This window comes from Paramacrobiotus metropolitanus, unplaced genomic scaffold, assembly GCF_019649055.1.
Source record: "Paramacrobiotus metropolitanus isolate TYO unplaced genomic scaffold, Prichtersi_v1.0 Parri_scaffold0000007, whole genome shotgun sequence".
NCBI lineage: Eukaryota > Metazoa > Tardigrada > Eutardigrada > Parachela > Macrobiotidae > Paramacrobiotus > Paramacrobiotus metropolitanus.
In genome coordinates, this window is record NW_026570227.1 from 324,684 (window position 1) to 347,550 (window position 22,867).

At 43.6% G+C, this 22,867-nt stretch overlaps 4 protein-coding genes across 4 annotated transcripts; 2 read left to right on the forward strand and 2 right to left on the reverse strand.

The window, feature by feature from the left end:
* Positions 1-2,511: 2,511 nt before the first annotated feature.
* LOC129582381 (apolipoprotein D-like) lies at positions 2,512-3,547 on the reverse strand. The gene is made up of 5 exons (XM_055473894.1): positions 3,411-3,547; positions 3,155-3,282; positions 3,001-3,083; positions 2,851-2,913; positions 2,512-2,630 (listed from the first exon to the last, which is right to left on the reverse strand). Exons 1-5 carry the CDS (start codon positions 3,528-3,530, stop codon positions 2,512-2,514), a joined length of 513 nt encoding a protein of 170 aa, XP_055329869.1. The 5' UTR covers positions 3,531-3,547.
* A 1,339-nt stretch (positions 3,548-4,886) lies between these two features.
* LOC129582382 (acidic leucine-rich nuclear phosphoprotein 32 family member E-like) lies at positions 4,887-5,378 on the forward strand. Its single transcript, XM_055473895.1, has one exon. The coding sequence runs from the start codon at positions 4,887-4,889 to the stop codon at positions 5,376-5,378; it is 492 nt and encodes a 163-aa protein (XP_055329870.1).
* Positions 5,379-5,677: 299 nt separating this feature from the next.
* LOC129582383 (putative acidic leucine-rich nuclear phosphoprotein 32 family member C) lies at positions 5,678-6,166 on the reverse strand. The gene has a single exon (XM_055473896.1). The coding sequence runs from the start codon at positions 6,164-6,166 to the stop codon at positions 5,678-5,680; it is 489 nt and encodes a 162-aa protein (XP_055329871.1).
* Positions 6,167-12,294: 6,128 nt separating this feature from the next.
* Positions 12,295-13,632, forward strand: LOC129582385 (uncharacterized protein F54H12.2-like). The gene has a single exon (XM_055473897.1). The coding sequence runs from the start codon at positions 12,295-12,297 to the stop codon at positions 13,630-13,632; it is 1,338 nt and encodes a 445-aa protein (XP_055329872.1).
* Positions 13,633-22,867: the final 9,235 nt, after the last annotated feature.

Sequence of the window (22,867 nt, forward strand, 5' to 3'; positions counted from 1 at the left end):
CGCGATTCTAATTAGATTGGTGTTCAAGTGATCATCGCACTTACAAAATTATACTTTATTGAACCATTAGATGACGCGCTGCGGGCATGAGTAATGCCGAGCTGTATAAGGTACACTGTGCTAAGTTGCAAACTGCAAAGTAAATGCGATGTTTTTATTAGATAACTGCTTTCAGCAGAATAGTTTAAACATCTCCGCTGACTAAACTGATTTAAAAAGTAAAACAACTAATAGAACACTGATTTGGCATCTGACTACTTGACTACCTGCATCTGACTACTACGAGTAGTACCGGTAATAGTACAACTGCATGCTTCGAATGTACCTCGTATATAGGGCTACAGGGCCCGCTCGATAGGCTTGCACCACAGAGTCTGGTGTACGGAAATCATCGCACACGCTAGAAAAAATAGATGTACCGCCAGTAGGAGTGTTAATTGTTTTTTCTCTACGGTTTATTGGTCCACCCAACAAGCGGAGAAAGCTTCACAGGAATACGAAGATATCTTGAACCTACAGAGTATAACGTCCTGAAAAAAGACGTCATGCGAAGGATGCGCGATTGAGTACGGAAATTGGCGCAGTCGCCACTGAAAGTTCGTTTTTGAAAGTGGTGGAGGAAAGAAAGAGCAAAAATGATTTGCCGCCCGTTAAAAACCTGGTCTAACTCAAAGAAGAACCGTTATTGTAGTACAGCAGCGCTGTAGTATAGCGCTATTCTACTTACATGGTACAGCATAGGCGTTAATATCACGTCGCCACACACATGGTACCGTTACTAATTACTACCGTATGCCGTCAATATTTTTTTTGTTTTTACCATTAATAAGTATCGCACGCAAGTACGCATTTATCTGTAGACTGTAGTTACTTTGTTTTACCGCTACTACATGCTTTGTGGGGTGCGGATACAACGGACTGCGAATTACAGTATAAAATACTTCACAAGTGTGCATCGGCAAAGTAAGTACGTACTAGTACGATTTTCTTATCTTGAAACAGTAACTGTTGATAGCAGAGTGGAGATAGTAAAGCTTTTTTACTACTAGCGTAGAACTGATGTATACAACTGATGGAGGCACCTGGCAGAGGCCATAATTATTAGGTACTTTCAGTGTTGACTGCCTTATGATAATGCAGCCCAATGGCCTGTGCGTCATGCTCCTATGTGTCATTCAGAGATAACGCAAGCGTTGTGCATTGGTTTCTTGCAACAGTCAACACATGCCCACTTTAAGGGCAACACTGCCTAACGGTAAATCTAGTCTCGACTAGATTTTCCGTTGGGCATCGTTGACTTATCCATGCATTGTGCGTGTTACACGTTATACGGTGTACACACGGTGAGTGCAGTGCAACTGCCCTGCACTGCACGTTAATGCTGTTGATACTGTAAGTCTGTACTGTTATCGACGCTGTGAAATAACAAATCTAGATTTACCATAATTACGAACGCGGAGAGATGCATATGCTAACATTGATTTAATGACTTTAAGATGGCATTCATTACTAATTAGGTGGTAATTTCGCGCAACAATTATTAATTAATTAAGCAATATTAAAAGCTAACTAGATAGTCATTCAAGACGGGAGTAATTAGCTTTACCGATGTATTGAAGATAATTGGATATACAGTACAGTACATAACAGTAACATCAGTAACATAACATACAGTAACATTTTCGCGCTATTTTTTTGCATGTGCGATGTGAAGATGCATAAAGTACAGTACATGCGCTCGGTTGTTTATCAACAGGCTGACTTAGTGTAAGTTCGGTCATTCACATATCGCGGCAGTGACAGTTGGTATGTTATCGCATTATTGGGTAGTTTTTTACGCGTCATTTGTTGTTACTCACTGCCACTTGGCTTTTTATAAGTCTGACTTGCGGTAAGTCAACAGAAATGAAACTCTATATTATCTTGGTGCAAGTGCGTGCGATATTCGTACCACTGACAAGTACAGAAATTTACTTTACAGTTACTTTGCAGTAAGTACGCACGCACTTACTTTACAGTAAGTGCGTACGCACGGCCCTGCCGGATAGTAGATTACGCCAAACTTGATTAAATTGGAATTTGAAGATTCATATTTGCCGGCTGGGTAAAATCGCTGCCGATTCAGGAACGCGCTCTATGTTAGCTTTTGGTGTGTTTTTTTTTTCGTAAAACCCGGTGTGCAGTGAGGCATTTAAAAACACAAAATGCTCCGGTTTGACAAATACTAATGCAAACGCCATCGTGAGGATTATCCTTGAGCTATACTACTAACTTTAATTGCTTGCATGCCCAATTGTTCTGCCGCTCTGCAGCATAACTGACAAATTCAATAAGTTTACTTATTCTACTGATACTGCCAAAGAGCAGAGCATTCTTTGCCTTTAGATAACGACAATGTCCCAAAAAAAATTACTGCTTGGCAGTAATATATTGTTCAAGCTGATTGGGAACGCCGATTTTTGACACATAGTCGAACGGCAAAGGTTCCGTTAAGCTTGGCAGTTGAGTTGGTTAAAGGGCTTGAGTGGCTTCGGACTGATGTGCTGTTTGTTGACTGAGGATCTGCTCCACGCGCTGCTGGACGCTGGTCGTGTAACCCGAACGGTCACGGCTCAGCAGCCATAAAAACTCTGCCAAATAACGCAAAATTAGCATTCCTTTCGTATCTGTCTGCCAAAAACGATTTAAAAATTGGCTGCTTTCTTACCGCTTTTGAATGGTCCGAGATTGCGGCAAGCGTATGCTTGCAAATTAACCGGTCAAATTCATTATTTGAACAGTTATGTCGTCTTTATCGGTGCATTGTCACAGTTCCTCAAAGTATTGTTGTGTTGGTCAAAGGTTGTGCACCTGCAACTGAAAATGCGGTGTAATCAGTATCAATCACCCAGTAATCTCCAGCCGGCTGATTTTCTGCAGAGGAAATAATAAAAGCTTGCATAATGCTGATAAAATACAGACAGCTACGTAATTAGAGTGAAATGATTCCTTCTAACGTACCGTTAAACTTGACCAGCAGTTTAGCCAGAATACTGGCGTCGGGAACATACGCTCGACCAATGGCGGAATCAAGCTGGCCGTTGCTGTAATTAAAGGATGTTTATTAGCAGAAATTCAAATGCCAATAATGTCCAACAAAAAACAGCAAACGTACTTTTGGCGGCCGGTGTTGTTGACCTTTACATCGCCGTCGGAACGAATGCTATAATTGGCGGTGACGCGGTCCAGTCCGATTTCGAAGATGGTGAAGTAGCGCTGTTGTTCATACCATCTTCCCAGATACTGCAATGAAAACCAAAGAGAGTATTAATTTCGCAATTCAAAGAAATACAAATCATTCAAAACGCTACGCTTGTGCTTCAAAACTCGAGTAAATCATGGTACAATTATAACGAAAAATGTAGACTTACTTGGGAAAGGTCAAAGTCTTGCTTGACCGTAACGGGCGCGCATTTTCCGATACTGATGACCTGTGCATCAGTCGCGACAGCGCACAACACCAATGCGGCAACAAGAATCTGTGCGAACATTTTCGGTAAAGACGTGGTAATAAGAAATTTAAGCATAGAATAACAAATCATTGACGTTTTGAAATGTGTGTAGTTTACGTGTGTATTTATAGTCAATTCACCGCTGTGTATGTAAACAGAGAGTACAAGCAGAAAATGCCATTTGTCAGTCGTTATCAAATGTAGAATGTGGATTTTCGAGATCATGCGGGGAAAACCGGAGAAACGACAGACTTTAGTCGCCACGTTTGACATTTTCGGCGAAAAAAACAGCGGTCTGCACAAAAGCCTTATCTCTGCTGCACAGCGGCCAATCTACCGAAATTTGTGACCAGTTCATTCATTATCGCGTGTCACATAATTATTCCAAGAATTATGTAGCCCTGTTATTATTTGCCAAAATGCTCATTTGCTGATTACACATTCACAACGATGCACAAGTTACAAGTAATATACGCAGTAGTACGTTAAGAGTGGTAGTGTGCCATTTTTCAATTTTATAATGTATAGGATTTAGAGCCAATTTTTTTAGTACTGTGAATGCGAATTAATGATTTCGCAGGGGAAAGTGGGGGGGGGGGGGTTCATTGTATTCCCTGCGATGTAAATATGAGCTTATATATTTTGTTATCGCAAGTGGGCTGTAGCCCCTGCGAAAACGGATTACGGCGTTGGCACCAGTTGGGCTGGTTCTAGTCCAGCCCAACGGGTTGAATCAAACCGGAAAAAAGTATGACTGTTGTTTTTGTTCAAAAAGACACATAATCGATTGCGTCAGCTGAAATTTATCGACTTTAACCGATCTGCAGTAGCAACTTAACGGCATTAAACCGACATTCAGAAGTATGCTGGTGTTCGAACAAAACGGCTTCGTTACTAAAACGAACTTCACAAGCAGGACACACAAAACACATTTCGGTAGGTGCGGTCGTCGGAACTGGTGCAGTGGCAGCCCCGGGACGGTTGGTTGTGCAGTGTTTGCTTTTCTGATGGCGGTTCATAGAACGGGATTGTATGGCACGTTGGCATAATGGACAGGTTATCATACTGGGCTTCCCTGAATGTTTTTCTCTCCAATGGCGAATAAAGTCATCTTTCCGACCATAATGTCTGGGACACATACTACAAGTAAATCGTACGCTGTGCATTTTATTAGAATAACGGGAATACTACAACAGCAACAACTGAATAACTAGAGCACTGTAATTTATACGCGAGTCGACCTGCCATGTACCTGTGTCAGGCACCGTTGCTACGCAATTGCGATACCAAGCACCGTTATGCAAAATGGAAAATATATAAGAAACCGAACAGATTGTCAACTAAGTTATATTTTTAGTAATTCCTACAGCGTTGTAAAATCACTGTGTTGGCATCATGAGTTTTCTGGCTAAACTTAACAGCGGTTTCGAGCATTTATGGACTCTCCCACCGCACACTACTAGCATTAACCTCGATGGGCGTCGCCTTGAAGTGGTCAATGGGCGCCGTGAATTTGAAGCCCTGACTGCGTTCCCTAACCTTACGGTGCTGAGTATGCGCAACTGCGACCTTTATAACCTCGGTGCTATCCCTTTCCTGCCGAATCTGCAGACGTTGATTTTGAATGATAACAATCTGTTGATGCGGGGTTGTGTGGAGCGTTTAGTTAAGCAGTGCCCTAATCTGATCAAGCTCTCGTTTGCTGATAATTGGTTCGGTGAGAGAAGTGCGTTCCATCCGCTGATGGATTTGACGAAGCTGAAGGAACTGGATTTGTTTAGGAATCCGGTGTGGGAGCGGCACGTACCGCAATTGTTTCTGCTGGACTTTTTCCATAACAAGCTGGAGTCGTGGACGGTTGAAGATGAAGTTTTAGATACGTATTAGTACTTAATGGTCTGCTTGCTGTTCTGTTGCCTTGTCATCATACCGGTTTTGATATGTGCTAGCAGTTTCGGTTGTTATGATATTATTTTCGAATTAAACATTTGTCAGTTAGTAAACAAGGCCTGCGTTTTCTTACTAATTTATTCATTTGCAAACAGAAGGTTATTTTAAGCATGAGCACTTCGTAATAGCTTAAGCGGCAAAGATGTGAGCAGTGCAATAATCAAAAAGCAAAACAAAAAAGATCCGGTAAAGAAAGAAATAGAGAATCTTAGCTTACCCAAAGCTAAATCGGACAGCTAGTCATCAACACCGTGTTCGGTATCGCTGTCGGAATCGTAAAAATCCACAAAACTCTTCTTGACATTGGGAAAGCAGCGCTCCATAAACATATCGAATTGCACCAGAGCGCAAACGTCATTGTCTTCGAGATCCAGCGATTTCAGGTTAGGCAGAAGGCGCAGTGGTTCCAGTTGGGAAATGTAGAACAGAAAGTTGTTGGCGATTCCCAAACGTTGCAACTGTGGGCATGCTTGCTGGATAGGTGTCAGCTCGTCAATTGCATTGTCATGGAGGGTGAGGACACGCAGCTTCGGTAGTACAGGAAAACCAGCCAAGTCACGTATACCACAATCGATAGCGCTTAGCTTCTCCAAGTCGCGAAAGCGGGAAAGTTCAGTCCATGAGTCGTTTTGTATGTCACGACCGTCAAGAATGATCTCAGTGACGTCAGAGTTCAAGGTGCGGAGATACTGGGATACGTTTAACATTTTCGACCAGTTAGGCATGTTGGTATCTAGTTAATGGCAAAATAAATGAAAATGAAGATCTACATGTGCTACTGAACTTTAGATATTGTAGGTACCTGGCACCAAGTACGGTACCTGGCCAATGTTAGGGTGCTTGGTGCATGGTACCTGACACACTGGTGCTCATTGTTTTACCTTTTGCGATTTTATATTATTTTGCCCTTAAAATCAGATAATGAGTTTTATCCAAGAATTTACATCTGATATAACGGTACTATATCCTCAGTACCGAACATTTATAGCGCGATTTCAAAGTTTTGACGAGTGGAAAGCGCGAAATCCGTATCGACGTCTTGGAGCAGTTCTATTAGCTGAAGCTGGTTTTTTCTATACGCCAACATCTACTGATTTTGCTGAATGCTTCTGCTGCGGTTTACGTTTATCCTTTTGGGAACGCAGTCAAGATGTGTGGTATGAGCATGCATTGAGAAACCGTATGTGCACTTACGTTGGAGATATGCGTGGAACGGGCTACCTTACAAACGTTTCAAGACGTAATCAACCTTCTCAACCTACGAACGAACTGGAGTGGGGTGGATTTTGGTTTCCTCATTTTTAAAGGTAAACAAAACATATATTAGCAATTATTTAAGCATCGTACAGCTGACCGTTTCGTGAGTCGAAGAGCTCCCGAAATTCGGAATGATCGTTATTGCGGACCACGACCACACCGATCATGGTATTCCGGGATCTGCGGTCTATAAAGATGAACTGCGTCTAAAGTAGTGCGTGAATTTGTTTGGTGTTGTTACCGTACCAAAAGGAAACTCCCGCGGTTTCTGCTGCTTGAAGAGACGGAACGCTGGATGTAAGCTACAGCGTCATGTTTCGTACAGACTGGTTCCAGTAATCGCTCTGTAAAACTTTTCCTACACCTTCTGTAACGATAATAACAGCAAAAACTATAAAAAACACTACGTAAAGAATAATTAATAAAATCTTTTCGCATTTCTGCTGGACGCTCAAAGCGTCCGGAAGCATATGCTGTAGACTAGCCATGTTCAGCCTTTTGTGTAAAACCAACAACGCTTAAATAGATGTCTATTGCTTTTCTGCAGATATGGACTTGGAAAAACGACTCAAGACTTTCAAGCATTGGCCGTTGGCTGTAGTTTCGCCTTTTGCGCTAGCGGAAGCGGGTTTCGTATACACTGGGGTGGACGATCGGGTGAAATGTGTTCTCTGTCACTGTTACCTTGCACAATGGGCTATTGGGGACAATCCTCTTTTTGAACATCGTCGGATCAAACCCGATTGTAGTTTTGCGGTTTTGATCAAGGAAGGTGAAGTCTACGTTCCGCGGATGAGCCAGTACCGCGAGCGGTTTGCTACCTTTGCCAACTGGCCTGACCATTTACAACAACGTCCGAAAGATTTTGCCCATGCGGGACTATTTTCTTTGGAAAGCGGAGATTGTGCCCAGTGTTTCTCTTGTGGTCAACGTATTGAGCACTGGGAAGCCGAAGATGATCCCTGGATAGAACATGCAAAATTTTCCCCGGACTGCCCATATTTGATCGAACAGAAAGGGCAAGTTTTCATTACCGATGTTCAACGACGCTGTGGTCTGGAGCATAATCGATGGCTCTTTCAAAACGATGAAGACGAGCATGACGAGTATATTGTCATGTGTGCACTAAACAACGGTTACCATTACACACACATCGTGCAAGCCTTAAAAGAAAAACGAAAGCAATCCATCAAACGATTTCGGACGGCTGAAGAGCTTTACGAAGCATTGAACGCTATAAAAGATCGTATAAAAGAGGAGAGCAAGGCTGTTGGTGAACCGGATCTGGATAAAGAATGCCGAATCTGTATTGCCAAGAGCGTTACAGATGCGTTCGATCCGTGTGGACACGCTGTGTGCTGCCATGATTGTGCGGTAAAGGTGCAAAGCTGTCCGATCTGTCGCCGCGGAATCAAAAAAGTTATTAAACTGTTTTTTGCTTGAGATAACATTTAAGTGGGCGCTTATGCATAGATTATTGAATATCGCAACATGTATAGCATTGTTAATGAATATCCGCGCTTCATTGCGCCATTTGGTATGAGTGTTTGCGGTCCCACAATGTCGGGGAAATCGCAGTTTGTTTTTCGGTTAATTGAAGAGCGGGATCGATTATTTGATAAACCACCAGCAAAAATCCTTTATTGTTACGGTGCATGGCAAAAAGGTTTTGAAAATTTATCGCCAGCAATAGAATTTGTTAAAGGATTGGACGAGCTGTTTGGCTGTTGTGAATCGTTAGACACCAGAGTGCACACATTAATAATTATTGACGACTTGGCGACCGATCTCTGCAAAGACGTACGGTGTGCGAACCTTTTTACACGCGGAATCCATCACAAAAACATTTCGGTCATAGTACTTCTACAAAATCTATTTAAGCAAGGCAAGACTATGCGGGACATCACTCTGAATCTCCAGTATTTAGTCCTTTTTAAAAACGTGAGAGACGTGAACCAGATATCGTTGTTAGCCCGACAGACCGGATTGCGACATCTCGTTGATGCTTATAACAAAGTTACGTCGCAACCGTACCAACCCTTAATTCTGGACTTGCGATCAACGTGCCCAGAGTACTTACGTATCCGTTCTCATATCTTTCTCAACGAGCATATGCGCATTTACTTGGATCGCCATTCTTCACAACTACCAAAATGTCGGAGCGCGTAAAGTCTTTAGCACCGTTTGTCATTACCCTCCAGAATTTAAAACCGCGACAACGACGCGTTTTGATGAGTTACATGAATAAGCCGCAAATGAAAGCTTTGGAAGAAATTGCCGTCAACATCGTGAAAAATACCGTGGCACTGACCCCCTCGCAAATGGATAAATGTAAACGCCATCGCAAAGCATTAAAGCTCATTGCGCTACGCCGGTATCCTCTCAAACAGAAACGCAAAATCTTGCAACAAGGCGGATTTATTGGTGCCATATTACCGGTTATTGCTGGCGTTCTAACTTCATTGATAGGAAATGGATGAGTATTATATTGTTCCTCGACGTATTATGGAAGAACGTCTGCATGAGAAAATACAGGTCAATAAAGAACCACCGGAAGCGAAAGCCGTCGTGTCATTGGACCAACTTATTGCCAAAACGTTACAAAGAAGTGATATAAACGAATACGAGAAAGCCGATCAATTGACCAGTATTTTGGAACGCTTTTTGGCACTAAAGCAAAAAGCCTTACCGGACGAAAACCCTGTGGAGATTTCAGACGAAACCGTGGTACAAACAGCACCGCTTAGCGATCAGAAAGAGCTGGAAAAGTTGCGCAAGCGCAAAAGAGGTGACGATGAAGAGCCGGAACAAGTGCAGAAACAACCGCGCCCACAATTATTTCCTCCGACCTTACCAACCAAAGGACAAAAAAGATTTATTGAAGAAGATCGTAAAACACCATTGAAGAGCAGTCGTATTGCCCTGTTTCCACCATCACTTCCGACTAAAGGCAGAAAGCGCAAACCTACGGACGAACATCCAAAAAGTCGTAAGCAGCGGCGCGTACCATTGTTCCCCTTAACCACAAGAAGGAGGAAAACGGAGAGCGCCAACGAAGATACCGGTCGAAAATTGCGCTCACGCACTCTTCAAAGTGGTAGTGGAAAACATAAAATCCAGTGGATAACCCTGCCATAATGTCCAGTTTAATTCCCACTGTTTTGCGACTGTGTCGGATATTTAAGATCAACTGCGTATCTAGTTGTTGTAACAATGGAGAAACTGATGAAAAAGTATCTGAATCCTCGCGATCCAGGCGGCCTTGGCGGCGTCGACAGGTTTCGAAGAAGTTTAAAGACCAGAGCCAACAAACGGAAAACACAGGAGATTTTACAGGAGATCGATGCGTACACTGTCAACAAAGAAACACGGAAGCGCTTCCGACGGAACCGCATAGTAACAACTAACCTCCGCCAGCAGTATCAAGCGGACCTGGCCGACCTGGCCAAGTATTCCAAGGAGAACGATGGATACAAGTACCTGCTATTTGTTATTGATTGTTTCTCCAAAAAGCTGAGTATCCAACCATTGAAGACAAAAACGGGTGTCGAAACGAAAGAAGCGCTGGCAAACGCGTTCAACGATTTAGGGGAGCCGGAAAAGCTGCAGTATGATAAAGGAACAGAGATGCTGAACAGTACCGTGATCAAGTATTTGAAAGACAAACAAATTCAATTCTTTACCTCCGAGAACGAAGATATCAAGTGCTCCATGGCGGAACGCGTTATTCGGACCATTAAAACAAGAATGTTCCGATTATTTCGATCCCGTTTATCGACGCGTTATATCGACAAGTTGCAAGACCTGGTGTACTCATACAATCATTCCAAACACCGTGCTCATGGAATGCGCCCGGTTGATGTGAGGCAAGGAAATTCGTTAGCGGTGTACAGTGCTTTGTACAAGAACAAAGATGCCAAGAAACCACGATTTAAAGTCGGTGACGCCGTGCGCATTGCAGTGCACAAAACCAAACTACAGAAAGGTTACACCTACCGGTTCAAAGAGGAATTATTCTACATTTATCAGGTTATCCCACATATCATTCCGGTTTATCGATTGAAAGATCATCAAAACGAAGTTATTAAAGGAACCTTTTATGAGAATGAATTATCACCAGTTTCTAATCCTCAACATAAAGAGTACGCTATTGATTATATTGTTAAGCGGCGCGGAAACAAAGCTTTGGTGCGGTGGTTAGGTTACGGACCAGAATACGATTCGTGGGAACCGCTATCATGTTTGAAGGAGCGCCTTTCTACATAACCTTACCCAGTGATGTCGCTACGGAGGCGGCCAACACTCCTTCCAATTGGACTACCAAACTGAAACATCCCATTACCTTGAAAGGCAAATGGGAAATGGCCCTGGTGGAGTTACAGTACTTGAATTCTTTTTATACTCTACCGACAGAGCAAAAAATTCAGCTCGATATCGTCCGCGAATTTCGTTTGAAAAAGGACGAAGAATTTATTGACAGTGCCAATTACGTTCTTCACCAAGAGATTCTGACGGTGCCACCAGGGAATTACAAAAATGCTGACCTTTTACTGCAAACTATTAATAATCTGGCCCCTACGATCGGACCGTACATGGTGGATGACGCTGTGCATCAGGACAAAAGTGCCTTGCCGGATAACAAAGCTTTTAATCTGCAATTCATGACGGCAACAAATCACCGAGTTAAATTACTTATCGGTAACGACCGTGTGTCCATCAGCTTTCCACCAGGATCGGTTACTCTGCAGAAGATACTGGGGTTTGAACAAGCGGAATTTAAACCGGACGTGCCCGCAGAAACTCATTCCAATGCCTTGGGACCCTTTCCGTTTGTTACCAAAACCAGTAGCATCAAGTATTTGTCATTTCTCAATAAAGCACCTCCACCTAAACTGACAACCTTCCTGTCGGAACGACCGGTGAACACTTTGCTAGGGAATCAAAGCCTATTTGTGTACAGTGACGTTGCCGATTACAGCTTGATTGGGGACACCGCCGCGCAGTTTTTGCGTGCTGTACCTATTAGAGGGGAGGTCAACCAAATTGTGGAAGCCCGTTTTGATATTCCCCACTATGTTCCCGTATTACGTCAACATTTTGAGACTATTAACTTGACTATTGCCAACGACTTGGGTGACGACGCTAAATTCCAGACGGGAAAATCACTAGTAAAATTACATTTTCGTCCACAACGCCTATACTGAAAATGCCGCTGATTGCCTATGTTCCGGACCCGCGGCGCTATGAAAGCGTTTTCGTTAGCCAAACGGGTGGTAGCGCTCTTATTCGGTACCGTGGCACGCTGCAAAATGGATCGGGGTTTCCCCAAATTTTGAAGAATTTGTTTGCAAAGATTAGCAACTTTGCCAAACCGATACTGCGTAGAGCAGCGCCGCATGCCAAAGCCGCACTGGAAGCCGCCACGCCTCACCTGCAAGATGCGGCAACCGGGGCTATTAAAGAAGTAGGAGCAAGCATTCGGAAACGACTAGCTTCTCAAGAAGGTGAAGGTGTTCGTAAAAAACGACGTATCAAACGCAAAGTGCATCGCGTAAAACGTATTCCACCAACTAGTATTCCTGACTTTCTGTAAACCATGGCGATGCTCATGATGGAACATTCCGAACCGGCCATGCAGCTAGAGAATCAGCTGTTTGCCTTACCGGCTACACTGACTGACCGCTGGCGTACCGAACATGAAAAACTAAATCCGACGACAATTTTGACGGACAATGGATCCGCTGGGGACATTAATTTCTTTATTCCACCTAGTACGGCTGGTCTGCTCAGTTTGGCGGACATGATACTGGAGCTGGAAGTGGGTATCAAAGTGCGAAAAACTACCGGTGACTGGGAACTGGTTACAGCGGATGATGGGGTGGCACCGATTAATAACTTTTTGCACTCGCTCTTCTCGTCATGCCATGTGACAGTAGCCAACCGATTGATCTCGGATGCGGCAACATTCTACCCGTACCGGGCTTATTTTGAATCGTTGCTGTCGCACAACAAAGAGGCCCAAAGCAGTCAGCTAACTTCCGCTGGATTTTATCTGGACACGCCAGCTAAACACAATGACGAAACGTCTAACCAAGGAGAAAAAAACCGAAAATCCCTGTTTCAAACCGGACAATACGTTCAACTTTCCGGTAGACTATTTTCCGACATATTTGATCAAATTAAGCCGCTTTGCACGGGTGTTCCTGTGAATATCCGGCTAGTGGTTAGTCGCCCGGAATTTGCGCTACGAGTATGGGATAAGGATGCCACGAAAACGTTTAAGCCATTCATTCGGAATGCCCGATTATCCGTTCGACGCTATATTCCCTCCCCGGATTTTTTGACAGCCGTTGCTGGCGAATTATTAAAGAAAACCGTCAAGTATCACATTGAGCGAGTAGTTATGCGCGTTTCGGACATTCCCCAGAAGACACAGAGCACCGTGGTTAGCAATTTGCAAATTGGGCAAATACCTAAAATTGTTTTCATTGGATTTGTCGACAGCGAAGACTTTCACGGATCCAGTAAAAAGAATCCGTTCAATTTCCAGCACTTTAACATCACGCAAATTAGTGTGGAAGTTGATGGTCAGAGCTATCCAACTAAACCGTACATGTGCGACTTTGAACGGAACCTATCTTTGGAGTGTTATGATGGATTGCTCGATACTTTGGGACATCGACCCAGCTTACACGGTGGACTACCATTCAACCGCACCGAGTACAATCAAGGCTACACCGTATTTGGTTTTGATCTCACTCCCGGACATACCGGTCGCGGACCACTAACGCTTATTAAGCAAGGAAATCTGAGCGTTTCAGTTTCTTTCGCCAAACCATTAACGACAACGATCATGATGGTGTGCATGTTGATTTACGATAGCATTATCGAAATTAACCAACATCGCCAGCTAATTGCTGATTTTTCAACATGAACACCGAGCAAATTACCAGTTGTTTACGTGGCAATCCCGTTACCACACAATTGTTTCGGGGTGTGTTTGCCAGTGACCAGGTGCCGACATGTTTAGCCCCGTATCCTGGAGCATGTGTGGTAAACACGGACCCAGCTGACCGAGACGGTGCACACTGGATAGCCTTGTTTCAACCTCAAGCAGGAGTGTTGGAAGTGTTTGATTCGTATGGTAAAATGTTTGAATCATATTCTCCTAATTTTCGTGTGCTAGCCATGAATAACTCTATTGTTTGTCAGTCCGAACAATTTCAGTCGGAGCATAGTACCGTGTGTGGTCAATATTGTTTATTTTTTGTTTTGCGACGAGCCAGTGGAGAATCATTTACTAATATTGTGCACTTGTTTACCGATAACCGCATAAGCAACGACAAAATGGTTTGTCAATACGTCAATTCTTTTTTTGATATTCATACAACACTGGTGGACGGTTCTTTTCTCCGTCAGATTTGTCAGCGGTTATTTAAATAAATTATGCAAAAAATGCTTATGGTTGCTCGTAATAAATATAGGCACCAACAAAAGATATGCAAAATGAAAAGATACATAAATAGGAAACCAGTATAAGCTACTCCACAAATCCCAGATCATACAGTCATTCATAATCAGGGTTCAAACCACAGTTTACCTGATTACGGATCTGGCTTTCGTTAGTGTCCACATACTTGGCGACATCCAAATCCAGTGCTTGCTTGGCGCTCAACTCTTCATGTCCGAACAAAATGCCTTGGACTATACGGGCATCCAACAAACGTTGAACCGCTTCCTCCCATTCCGTATCGGTCAATGGGTCGTCACGCACAATCAAACCACCATCGGGGCAGCGCTCCATACGTTCGCTGATCAGTTTCACCAGCGCATCCCCAATATCGTCAGATAACGTTGCATACTCTAATCCTTTCTTGTTGGCGTCCACCTGCCCAACTGTTTCGTCAACGCTGACAATGTTCTTCAACAGCGTAAAATCCTGCAGCAGCTCTTTCAGTGCGTCGTAGCATTTCTCCCCGAAAGAAATTCCGTTCTTCGTAGGCACCAGGTCACCGTCTTTAGACAGCTGATAGCGACGGATACTAGCAATGTTAGAGTTTTTGTATCGGCTCCAGTTAAAGTACACTCCTTGGTCCAGTTGAAACAACGGAGTCAAGCGTCCGCTTTCCGCTGACATATCGCGCGCCACTGGGTCAAGATCGGCTTTTCCGGTCAGCAGCAACGAGGCCAGGCGTAAGAATCCCTTTTTGTTGACACCAATCATTTTTCCCCATGTCTGCTTCCATTTACCGACCGGTCCCTCTTTCCACTCACCAATGATAACCTTCGTTTCACCCCACTGACGCCCAACGTGAACAAACTTATCGTTACCCAGGCGGTACACTGGTAAACCGTTCTCCGTAAAAGCCAGGCGAGCATGACCTTCAACGGGTTTGGCACGACGCTTGGTCAGCGGCTCCGTTACCGGTTCGTCCACGGCCTTTGGTGCCGGTTCCGGACGACGGCGTTTGGGGACAGGTTTAGAAGTAGTTGATGGCTCCATTTCGTGCAGAAGAAGAACAAACTAGTTTGAGAGTTGCAAAACAGTAACTGTGAAGAAAGAAAAATGATTTGAAGGCAGACATTTGTTGTACGCACAATGTTGAACAGAGTACATGGTGCCAGGTACTGGTACATGACCAAGCATCTATACCTGGCCATGTACAGCAGACAGTTAAGACTATTTAAAGGTACCATACCCATAATGATATTATATGCTCCACCATGGCACTACCATGTGTCTTAGATGCCGATTGGTTTGTAATTGATAAAATTAAATATATCAAACAGTTGGCATTCTCCTGCCCTGAAAAACACGAAAGTGGTCAGTACACATTCAGCTTGCCACGGTTAGCCTGCAAACATGCTCGTGAACTTCAGAAACAAGCCAAACATTCTCACGGTTTACTTTGGAGCACCCTTGGCGATTACCGACACAATCAAGTTGCCGTGGCCTTGAAGACATGTTCAGCCGAATCGGTCGTCCTTCCGAGCTGGTCTTTTACGCCAAAGGTTTAGAAAAGTGCCGCCTGTTGGAACGTTACGTGCCAGAGACTGTGAATTTGGAGGACTTGGGCTGTCCACTATATCAGCATTTGACCGACGTCCCGCAAACAACACTGCGCAAAGCTATTCGTTTTGGTTTGTGGTTTTACTGCCATGCCAAAAATCATGAATGTCGTTGCCGTTGCGGATTTAAACACTACCCTGAACCTGAGGATGATTGAAAAGAAGTTGCCTATGGCACAGTACATTCCCCGCAAATTTTCTGGTTTACTCATCCGCATCCTCTCACCTTATAAAGCTCACTGCCAGTTGTATAGCAATGGAAAGATTACTGTCAACGGCGCTCGCTCGGAATCTGCGGCTCAAGAATTAGTTGACTACTTTGCCACTCTGTTACGGTCGGTAGGATACATTTGTCAAGTGTCAGGGTTCCGTGTAGTGAACATTGTTGTTTCTCATAGTTTTGGAATTCGTATAAATTTGGAAAACTTTAGTCAGAAACATACGCTAGAATACACACCGGAATTGTTTAGCGGTTTATGCATAAAACTGACTATGTGTACTGCCGTTTTGTTTTCATCAGGGAAATGTAATTTTCTGGGTTTGAAACAGATGGCTGATATGGGTGTCGCTGTTGACTTGGTTGCTCAGATGATACAAAAAATGAAATAAATTTATTCAATCGTATAACCATAAGGAACAGTGTTCCAGTTTTGCGTTATGCGCCGCTTATCATACGTAACTTGCAGACGCTTCGTAATATCAACATTACACAACACCAGTTTAGACTTGACACGCTTAATGATATCGGCATATTGCACATCAATACTTCCCGCATTATTAAGAATATTTATCATGGACTCCATATTAATTTTGCCTTTGATCTGGTTGGTAATGGTGAAACCTTTAATCTTTACAACCGAGCTTCCATCGCTTGTCAGATAGGCATAGGTTTTGGCACCCAGGCTGACAAACTGGGTAATGTGCTGTCCCGGTTTCAATTCATTGGTCAGATCGCCCAAGAAAGTGCCTGTGGGTGGATCCGATACTCCAGGTTTTGATACAAAAAAAATGGAATCTGCACACCAAATAACGGTTAATTCAGCGTAATTTAAACAGTGGAACTGTTAATTACCTGTATCAAAATACAGCAGCCGATCCTTGACCATCTCCATGAACTGGTATAGGTGCAAACGTGCCCAACAGGTCGTAAAGCTAACCAAAGTTTTTCGATTAGTTTTAGCCTTCAAGTTTCATGAACTGATACTTACGCGGCCAGCACAACGTTGGTATTGGGGTTCTGCTCGACAAAACCATTTTCTTTAGTGAAGGTGATTTGCACAACATCCTCGTCAAACAGATCCCAAGAGTGCACGTGATATTGACCAGAAAATAACATTTCATAGAATGTTTTCGGGTCATGGATATACATGGTATTCAGTTTATTATCTTGCATTCCCAGTCGGCCCCAGAAGCTGTTCAGGCATAACTTAGCCAAAGCTCGTAAACCCGGATTTTCGTTAATTTTACCGTAATCCAACTTTACACCTTCCCGTTCTTCAAAATCATCAATGTACCTTCGTTTTTCGTTTTCGGTGGTAATCCCTGGTGGCCAGCCGCTAGCTTCCGTCTTGATTTTTAAGAAACGGTCAATGTATTCTTTAAACAAATGGTCATCGAACTCTTCGTAATGCCACACTTCGTAGATTCTGGTGACAATGTATCCGCGATCCATTGCGTAATGCAACTCCGGTGTGCACCAAGTTCCGGTCAGTTCCCTTTCTTGATCCGTATGCTCACACTTTTTCATGTTCTGCTGTTTCACACACGTTGCGCACAAAGGGAAAGTCAGCTTACCGTTGCAACGGTATGGCAGAATTGGAAGCCATAAGTCCCCGGGTGGTAAAACCGCACAATGCACCACACCAAGGTATCCCCGAATATCATCAAAATTCTTGGTGAGAATGACAGGGTGACCAAGTGGATAGCGACGATTTTTATTCACGAAAGGATATTCACTGTTCACGTCAAAATACATGATCTTTTCTCCGGGTGTTACCGTATGCAACAACCGTACGGCATTTGTCCGACCGCCATAAAATGCATTCCGAGGGTTCAGTGGTTCGGTGATCCTGACGTTGGCTATAAATTTGCGCATATCGGAATTTATACGAACTTCGGCATCAAAATCATGCTCCCATATAACCGTGACTGGATGACCCAATGAGCGCAGATACTGTTCCCGCATTTCTGTTTCTTTATGAATGTCCCGCATTGGCAGGTTTCGAAAAGGGTGTATTGTGTCGGTGCCAACACAGGAAGGGCAGCCATGATACCAGCATCCGTAAAATTCGTAAATATGACCAGTATCTACCCGATAGCCATCCACATAATAGGGACCAATTTTTTGCTCCGTGCCTGAAACCACCGACTGGATGATGCAGCTGTCTTCCTCCTCCATCCACGATATCCATTTCATAGCTTTCACGGACTGCAAGCGATTGCGAGCGAATCGTTGCTGTGGTACCAGACCAATTTGATCCGGTTTCAAAATAAAAGATCGCCAATACAGATTGCACAACCCAGCGATGGTCAGAGCCGATGTAAACGGGCAGAGGCCGTTGCTAATTTCCATAAACAAAGTGCGGAACTGCTGGCAACATAAACGCAGAACGGTAACATCATTCTCACAGTAAGTCACAAATTCTTTACGAAAATCAAAAAGTCCGTTTTTGGCAAGCACGTCCGCCTCATACCATTCTTTGAACGAGGCTTGCGTTTTCTTGTCCATCGTGCGGAAACCATATTCATCCATAGTAGGATAAGGCACGACGCGATCCCAGTTTTCACGACGATTAAATTTATGGGGAAACGAACCTTTACCGATATCTGGTAGTCCAAATGTTGCTGGCCATTTGGCTAAGCTTTGCGGATTATAATTAATACTATCGCGGAAGTGAATATCATACCCCGGAACGTCCAACTGTAAAATCTTTCCACCATTCATTATGATCTTGGGGGTGACACCGTTTTTTAGTAGCCACCGAAGAATAAAATATCCATCAAATGCTTTAAAATTGTGGGCGATTATATAATATCCTCGATGGTTTTCATGGATCAAAAACTCGCATAGCTGGTCAGTAATGCCGGTTCCTAAGGGTTCGTCGGGTGACGGGAAGGTCCACTGAGTCCCTGCATCATCTTGGACGACTGCTAGATTCGGCACTAGTTGACCATCATCCCTGACGTACGTTTCAAAGTCAAAAAACAGAAAGTGGGCATTTTCATTTTTTTGACGCTCCTCGGCCGTGACCACGTGCGGTTTCATGAAACACTGGTGCGTTTCCGTTAAGACATGAACGTTGCAATTCTTACAGTATAGCTCTCCGCATTGATGATTGTTAACTCCTTTCCGGTTGCGTAGCGATACCACACATTGGCATTGCTTGCATACTGACACTGTACTGCAGAGACTTTTTGCATTTTTCCTCTTAGGAACTGCTTTGTGACGATCGTAACATCCGTCTCCATGAAAAGTGCGATTACAGTCGCCACAGTACATCGGGTTTGCCAGGTCTCGTTCACAGTCGGGGCGCAAACACTGTTGGCAAACACTGCTACAACGATGAGTGCGACGATCGCCATAGCCCTTGTTACAGTGATAGCACCAGTACGATCGTTTGAAAAAAGCTGGTAACGAGAGCAACAGATCAAAATGGTGACCGTACAGTAGAAGGACAATATGGCGGTCTTGGACTTTTCCGCTGTAGATGATACTGCTCCCCTGGTCCAGGCTCACAACAACAATTTGGTATCCCGGTAGAACAGCTTCAAACAGTGGAATGTCCGTCAGATCGTAAGCTTTCTTATCAGGCACTCCGGCTCGTCTAATCAATTTCTTGGTTTCATTGGTCAACAGCTTTTTACCCCGACGAAGACGGCGAATTAGTTTCTTGTCCCTGTCCGCATGCGCTTTGCCAAGCACCAAAGCTCGAGCCATGCAGGTATTATCAGAATTATTTATTTGCACAACCGATTTCATCTTTTTTAGCTTTCGGTACAATAACTGCGGAATCAACCGCCGACACCCCCCATGCGGTAGTTCAGTGTACTGTACTGATATTTCAAAAGTGTCGTCAAGAACAAAGTTCTCGTTTGACTGCAGTACCTTCTCAACTTCATCCATCCATCGTTGTACGGTAAGCTGAGAACGTTGAATGGGTGGTGTCCATATAGGGCGCTCCAACGAACGGGAATCAATACGCAAACGAACCAGTTCTTTGTCACCAATATCTCGCAAAACGTAGGATAAAATGTGGTCCAAAATAAAAGTCAACACGAATGGAATATCCGCAAAAGGTACATGATCAAGCTCAGAAACCTGTAGGCAAGTAATATGTACAAGCAGATATATTCCTTCGAGAAATTAACACTGCAAAGCAAATGGCTAGTACTTACTTTAACTGTACAGCATTTGAAATGAAGCTTATACTTCTTGGAGAACTTCTGCCCACTATCCTCGATGGTGACGTGCTCGTCAATATCAAACGGTTGGTTAGGGACTTGCTCTTCCATTGGTCTTTGTCCTCCCATCTGGTCATCTTCAACCCAGTCGTCCATTGCGGCCAGGGCATCGCAGTCCCGCACATCCGCTGCAGATAATATGTTAGGCTCATCATCAAACACCCAGTCGTCTAAACTGGCCAACAGCGCACAGTCTTCCAAATCTCGTTCCGATAACTGGTCCATTATTATTAGAACAAAAAACAAGTATGTTAACTGAAGACTAATTTTCCGAACCAGAATTTTCTAAAAAAGCGCTAGTCGGTACCTGGCACCAAGCACGGTTAGGTACCTGTTACCAGGTAACTGTCCCGGGTACCATGTATGCAGTACTGTTGAGAAAAAACTCACAGACATCATTCCTTGATCATTTCTCTATCGTAAAAATGGCGCTGTCAAAATTTATTTTTGATGTAGAATTTCGGACATTCGTAAAGAAAGAAGATTATAGCTCTGCCTGGTGCCAATGTCTGCAGCCGAAGGCGTTTATGGTCTGGTCGTTTCCGAACTGCATGCCACCACCTTCCGTACCGACCAAAGGTCAAGTTGTTATCAGCTGGGGAGACGATGCCGTCACCCCACCAGTACTGGATGACGAAGGCGCTACGTGCTTTCGCTATGTTGTCCTGCTGCATCATGTTACTCGTACCGCTGACCGCTGGAAAATCGGACTGCATTGTGATGACGTAGCGCTAATTTTGGACTTACCGAGCAACATCTTGTCGGGCATTGGGACCGCTTCAGCGCAAGTATCCATATCGTTCATCACCCACACTAATGGTAAGTTATTACTCCCACTAGTTTGATTGTGAACTCTTCGATCAATTTTTGTTTGCGTTGTTAACAGCATCCGGATAACTGCAGCGTAACTCACCATTCGGAAAATTTGTTCTATCTATGCTAATATTTCTCTAACCTTAGTGTTCATACACGAGCTCAAAAATGGTTTTCATTGACTTTTGTGTTTCTTTTTACGCCTGTTTTGTGTATGTGACTTATTATATAAGATTGTTTCAGTTACACTATCTTCACCGATTTGTAGCTTTTTTTTTTGCGACAACTGTTTGTCCTTTTGGAATAAAAAACAGCTTCTGGCCACACTTTTATTTACTCTTCGTCACTAGAATCTTCAACATATTCATTATCGCGAACAATTAAATCGGGTTCTGTAGTGTTAAAACGAACAAACTGGAGCAGTGCTGGACGTTGGTCAATCAACTGTCGAATAGCCAGACAATTCAGAACAAGACAGCGTTCAAACTCAAAATCTTCCATTACTCGCACAAAACGCAAAAAGCAAGTACTGCGCTGTTTACCACGATAAAACTGGGATCGCAACGTGGTTGAGTACTGTCGGTAATTCAGTCGCGGAACCCACCTCTTTTTCGGTGCTGTTGCGGCGCTCTTCATGTCCACCACCCAAAGATCACCAAACAGATACAGTAAGATTCGACTAAATTCATGAGCGCTTACGTGCAACTGTGTCCAAGGCTCGGTAGTGACCACTAGCTCACAATGACCGTTAGTATGAATGTAGCAATGAAGCATGCCGGCTTTGATGGTTGGCTCGCGAGACTGCAGCTTCAGCATGACGTGGTCCTTTGAGCGGCGTTTCTTCTTTTCCTTGGTAATCAACGGGGACACGTGCGGTAAAGCCACGGGTGGTAAAATTGACGGTAGCATTGGAGAAGCGCTTATGTCAACGATCTGTACGAGCGCTGCATCATATGTCCAGTCTGGGACGTTTGACGATTCAGTGTTTGGCACGGGAAACTGATACTGGGTGTTAGGAATAAAACCGATCGAGGCCAGACAGTGGGCCAAACTAAAAAATAACGGTAACTTTATGCGACACAAAAAAAATATTCACCAGTACCAGAGATTTCTCACCAGTCATTCTGCGGTTTGAACTCTGCTAAAATTTCAACCGAAGCATCGTTATGTACTGTATTAGGCATCACGGCGTCATGGTCTGCCGGTGACGGTAGAGTAGCGCTATTTCCAAAGACAAATTCGTACACCCATTCAGAGCCTGATGGGTCAAATATTTCAGGTACAGCGCTAACAATGTTATTCGATTCACTAGGATAAATTTCCGCTTCTAAAGCGTCTAAAAATCTCCAGTCGACTTCCCCCATTTCTTACACGACAACTAAATCGTTGTCCCTGACAACAACACGCTGCATAGCATAACACGTACCTGGCCAGGTACCATATGTTGCGTTGCTATGGTAATTGTTGTTTACAACGCTAACTGAGTAAAATAAATAAGTAAATATGTTTATTATGTACATAGTTGAATGGTTATGAATGCACGATGTTTTACCCGTTATCGCAGGGGCAATGCGTTCTCACCATTTTCCCCTGCGATTGTGCACCCTTATTACTATTGGTATAACTATATATTCGTTGCATAGTTTTTTTGCACTGGGTAACTAAAGTAAACAAAAGGTTGCGTTGTGTCAGTAACGTTTATTAATATCATACAATTCTTGATAAGACAAATGAATAATTTCTCCGCAGGTCAAGCAGTTAATTTATTAACCATAAATTTTTCAGTATTATTCATTTGCAGTTAATAACAAACGACAATAACCACT

What these genes read in the sequence shown, in the direction of transcription:
- LOC129582385 (XM_055473897.1), top strand. Translation starts at nt 12,295, where the DNA reads ATGGCGATGCTCATGATGGAACATTCCGAACCGGCCATGCAGCTAGAG.
- LOC129582383 (XM_055473896.1), bottom strand. Translation starts at nt 6,166, where the DNA reads ATGCCTAACTGGTCGAAAATGTTAAACGTATCCCAGTATCTCCGCACC.
- LOC129582381 (XM_055473894.1), bottom strand. Translation starts at nt 3,530, where the DNA reads ATGTTCGCACAGATTCTTGTTGCCGCATTGGTGTTGTGCGCTGTCGCG. An exon ending in AAGACTTTGACCTTTCCCAA is followed by an intron (nt 3,283 to 3,410) that starts GTAAGTCTACAT and finishes TTTTCATTGCAG; the next exon opens with TATCTGGGAAGATGGTATGA. An exon ending in ACTGCTGGTCAAGTTTAACG is followed by an intron (nt 2,914 to 3,000) that starts GTACGTTAGAAG and finishes TTTCCTCTGCAG; the next exon opens with AAAATCAGCCGGCTGGAGAT.
- LOC129582382 (XM_055473895.1), top strand. Translation starts at nt 4,887, where the DNA reads ATGAGTTTTCTGGCTAAACTTAACAGCGGTTTCGAGCATTTATGGACT.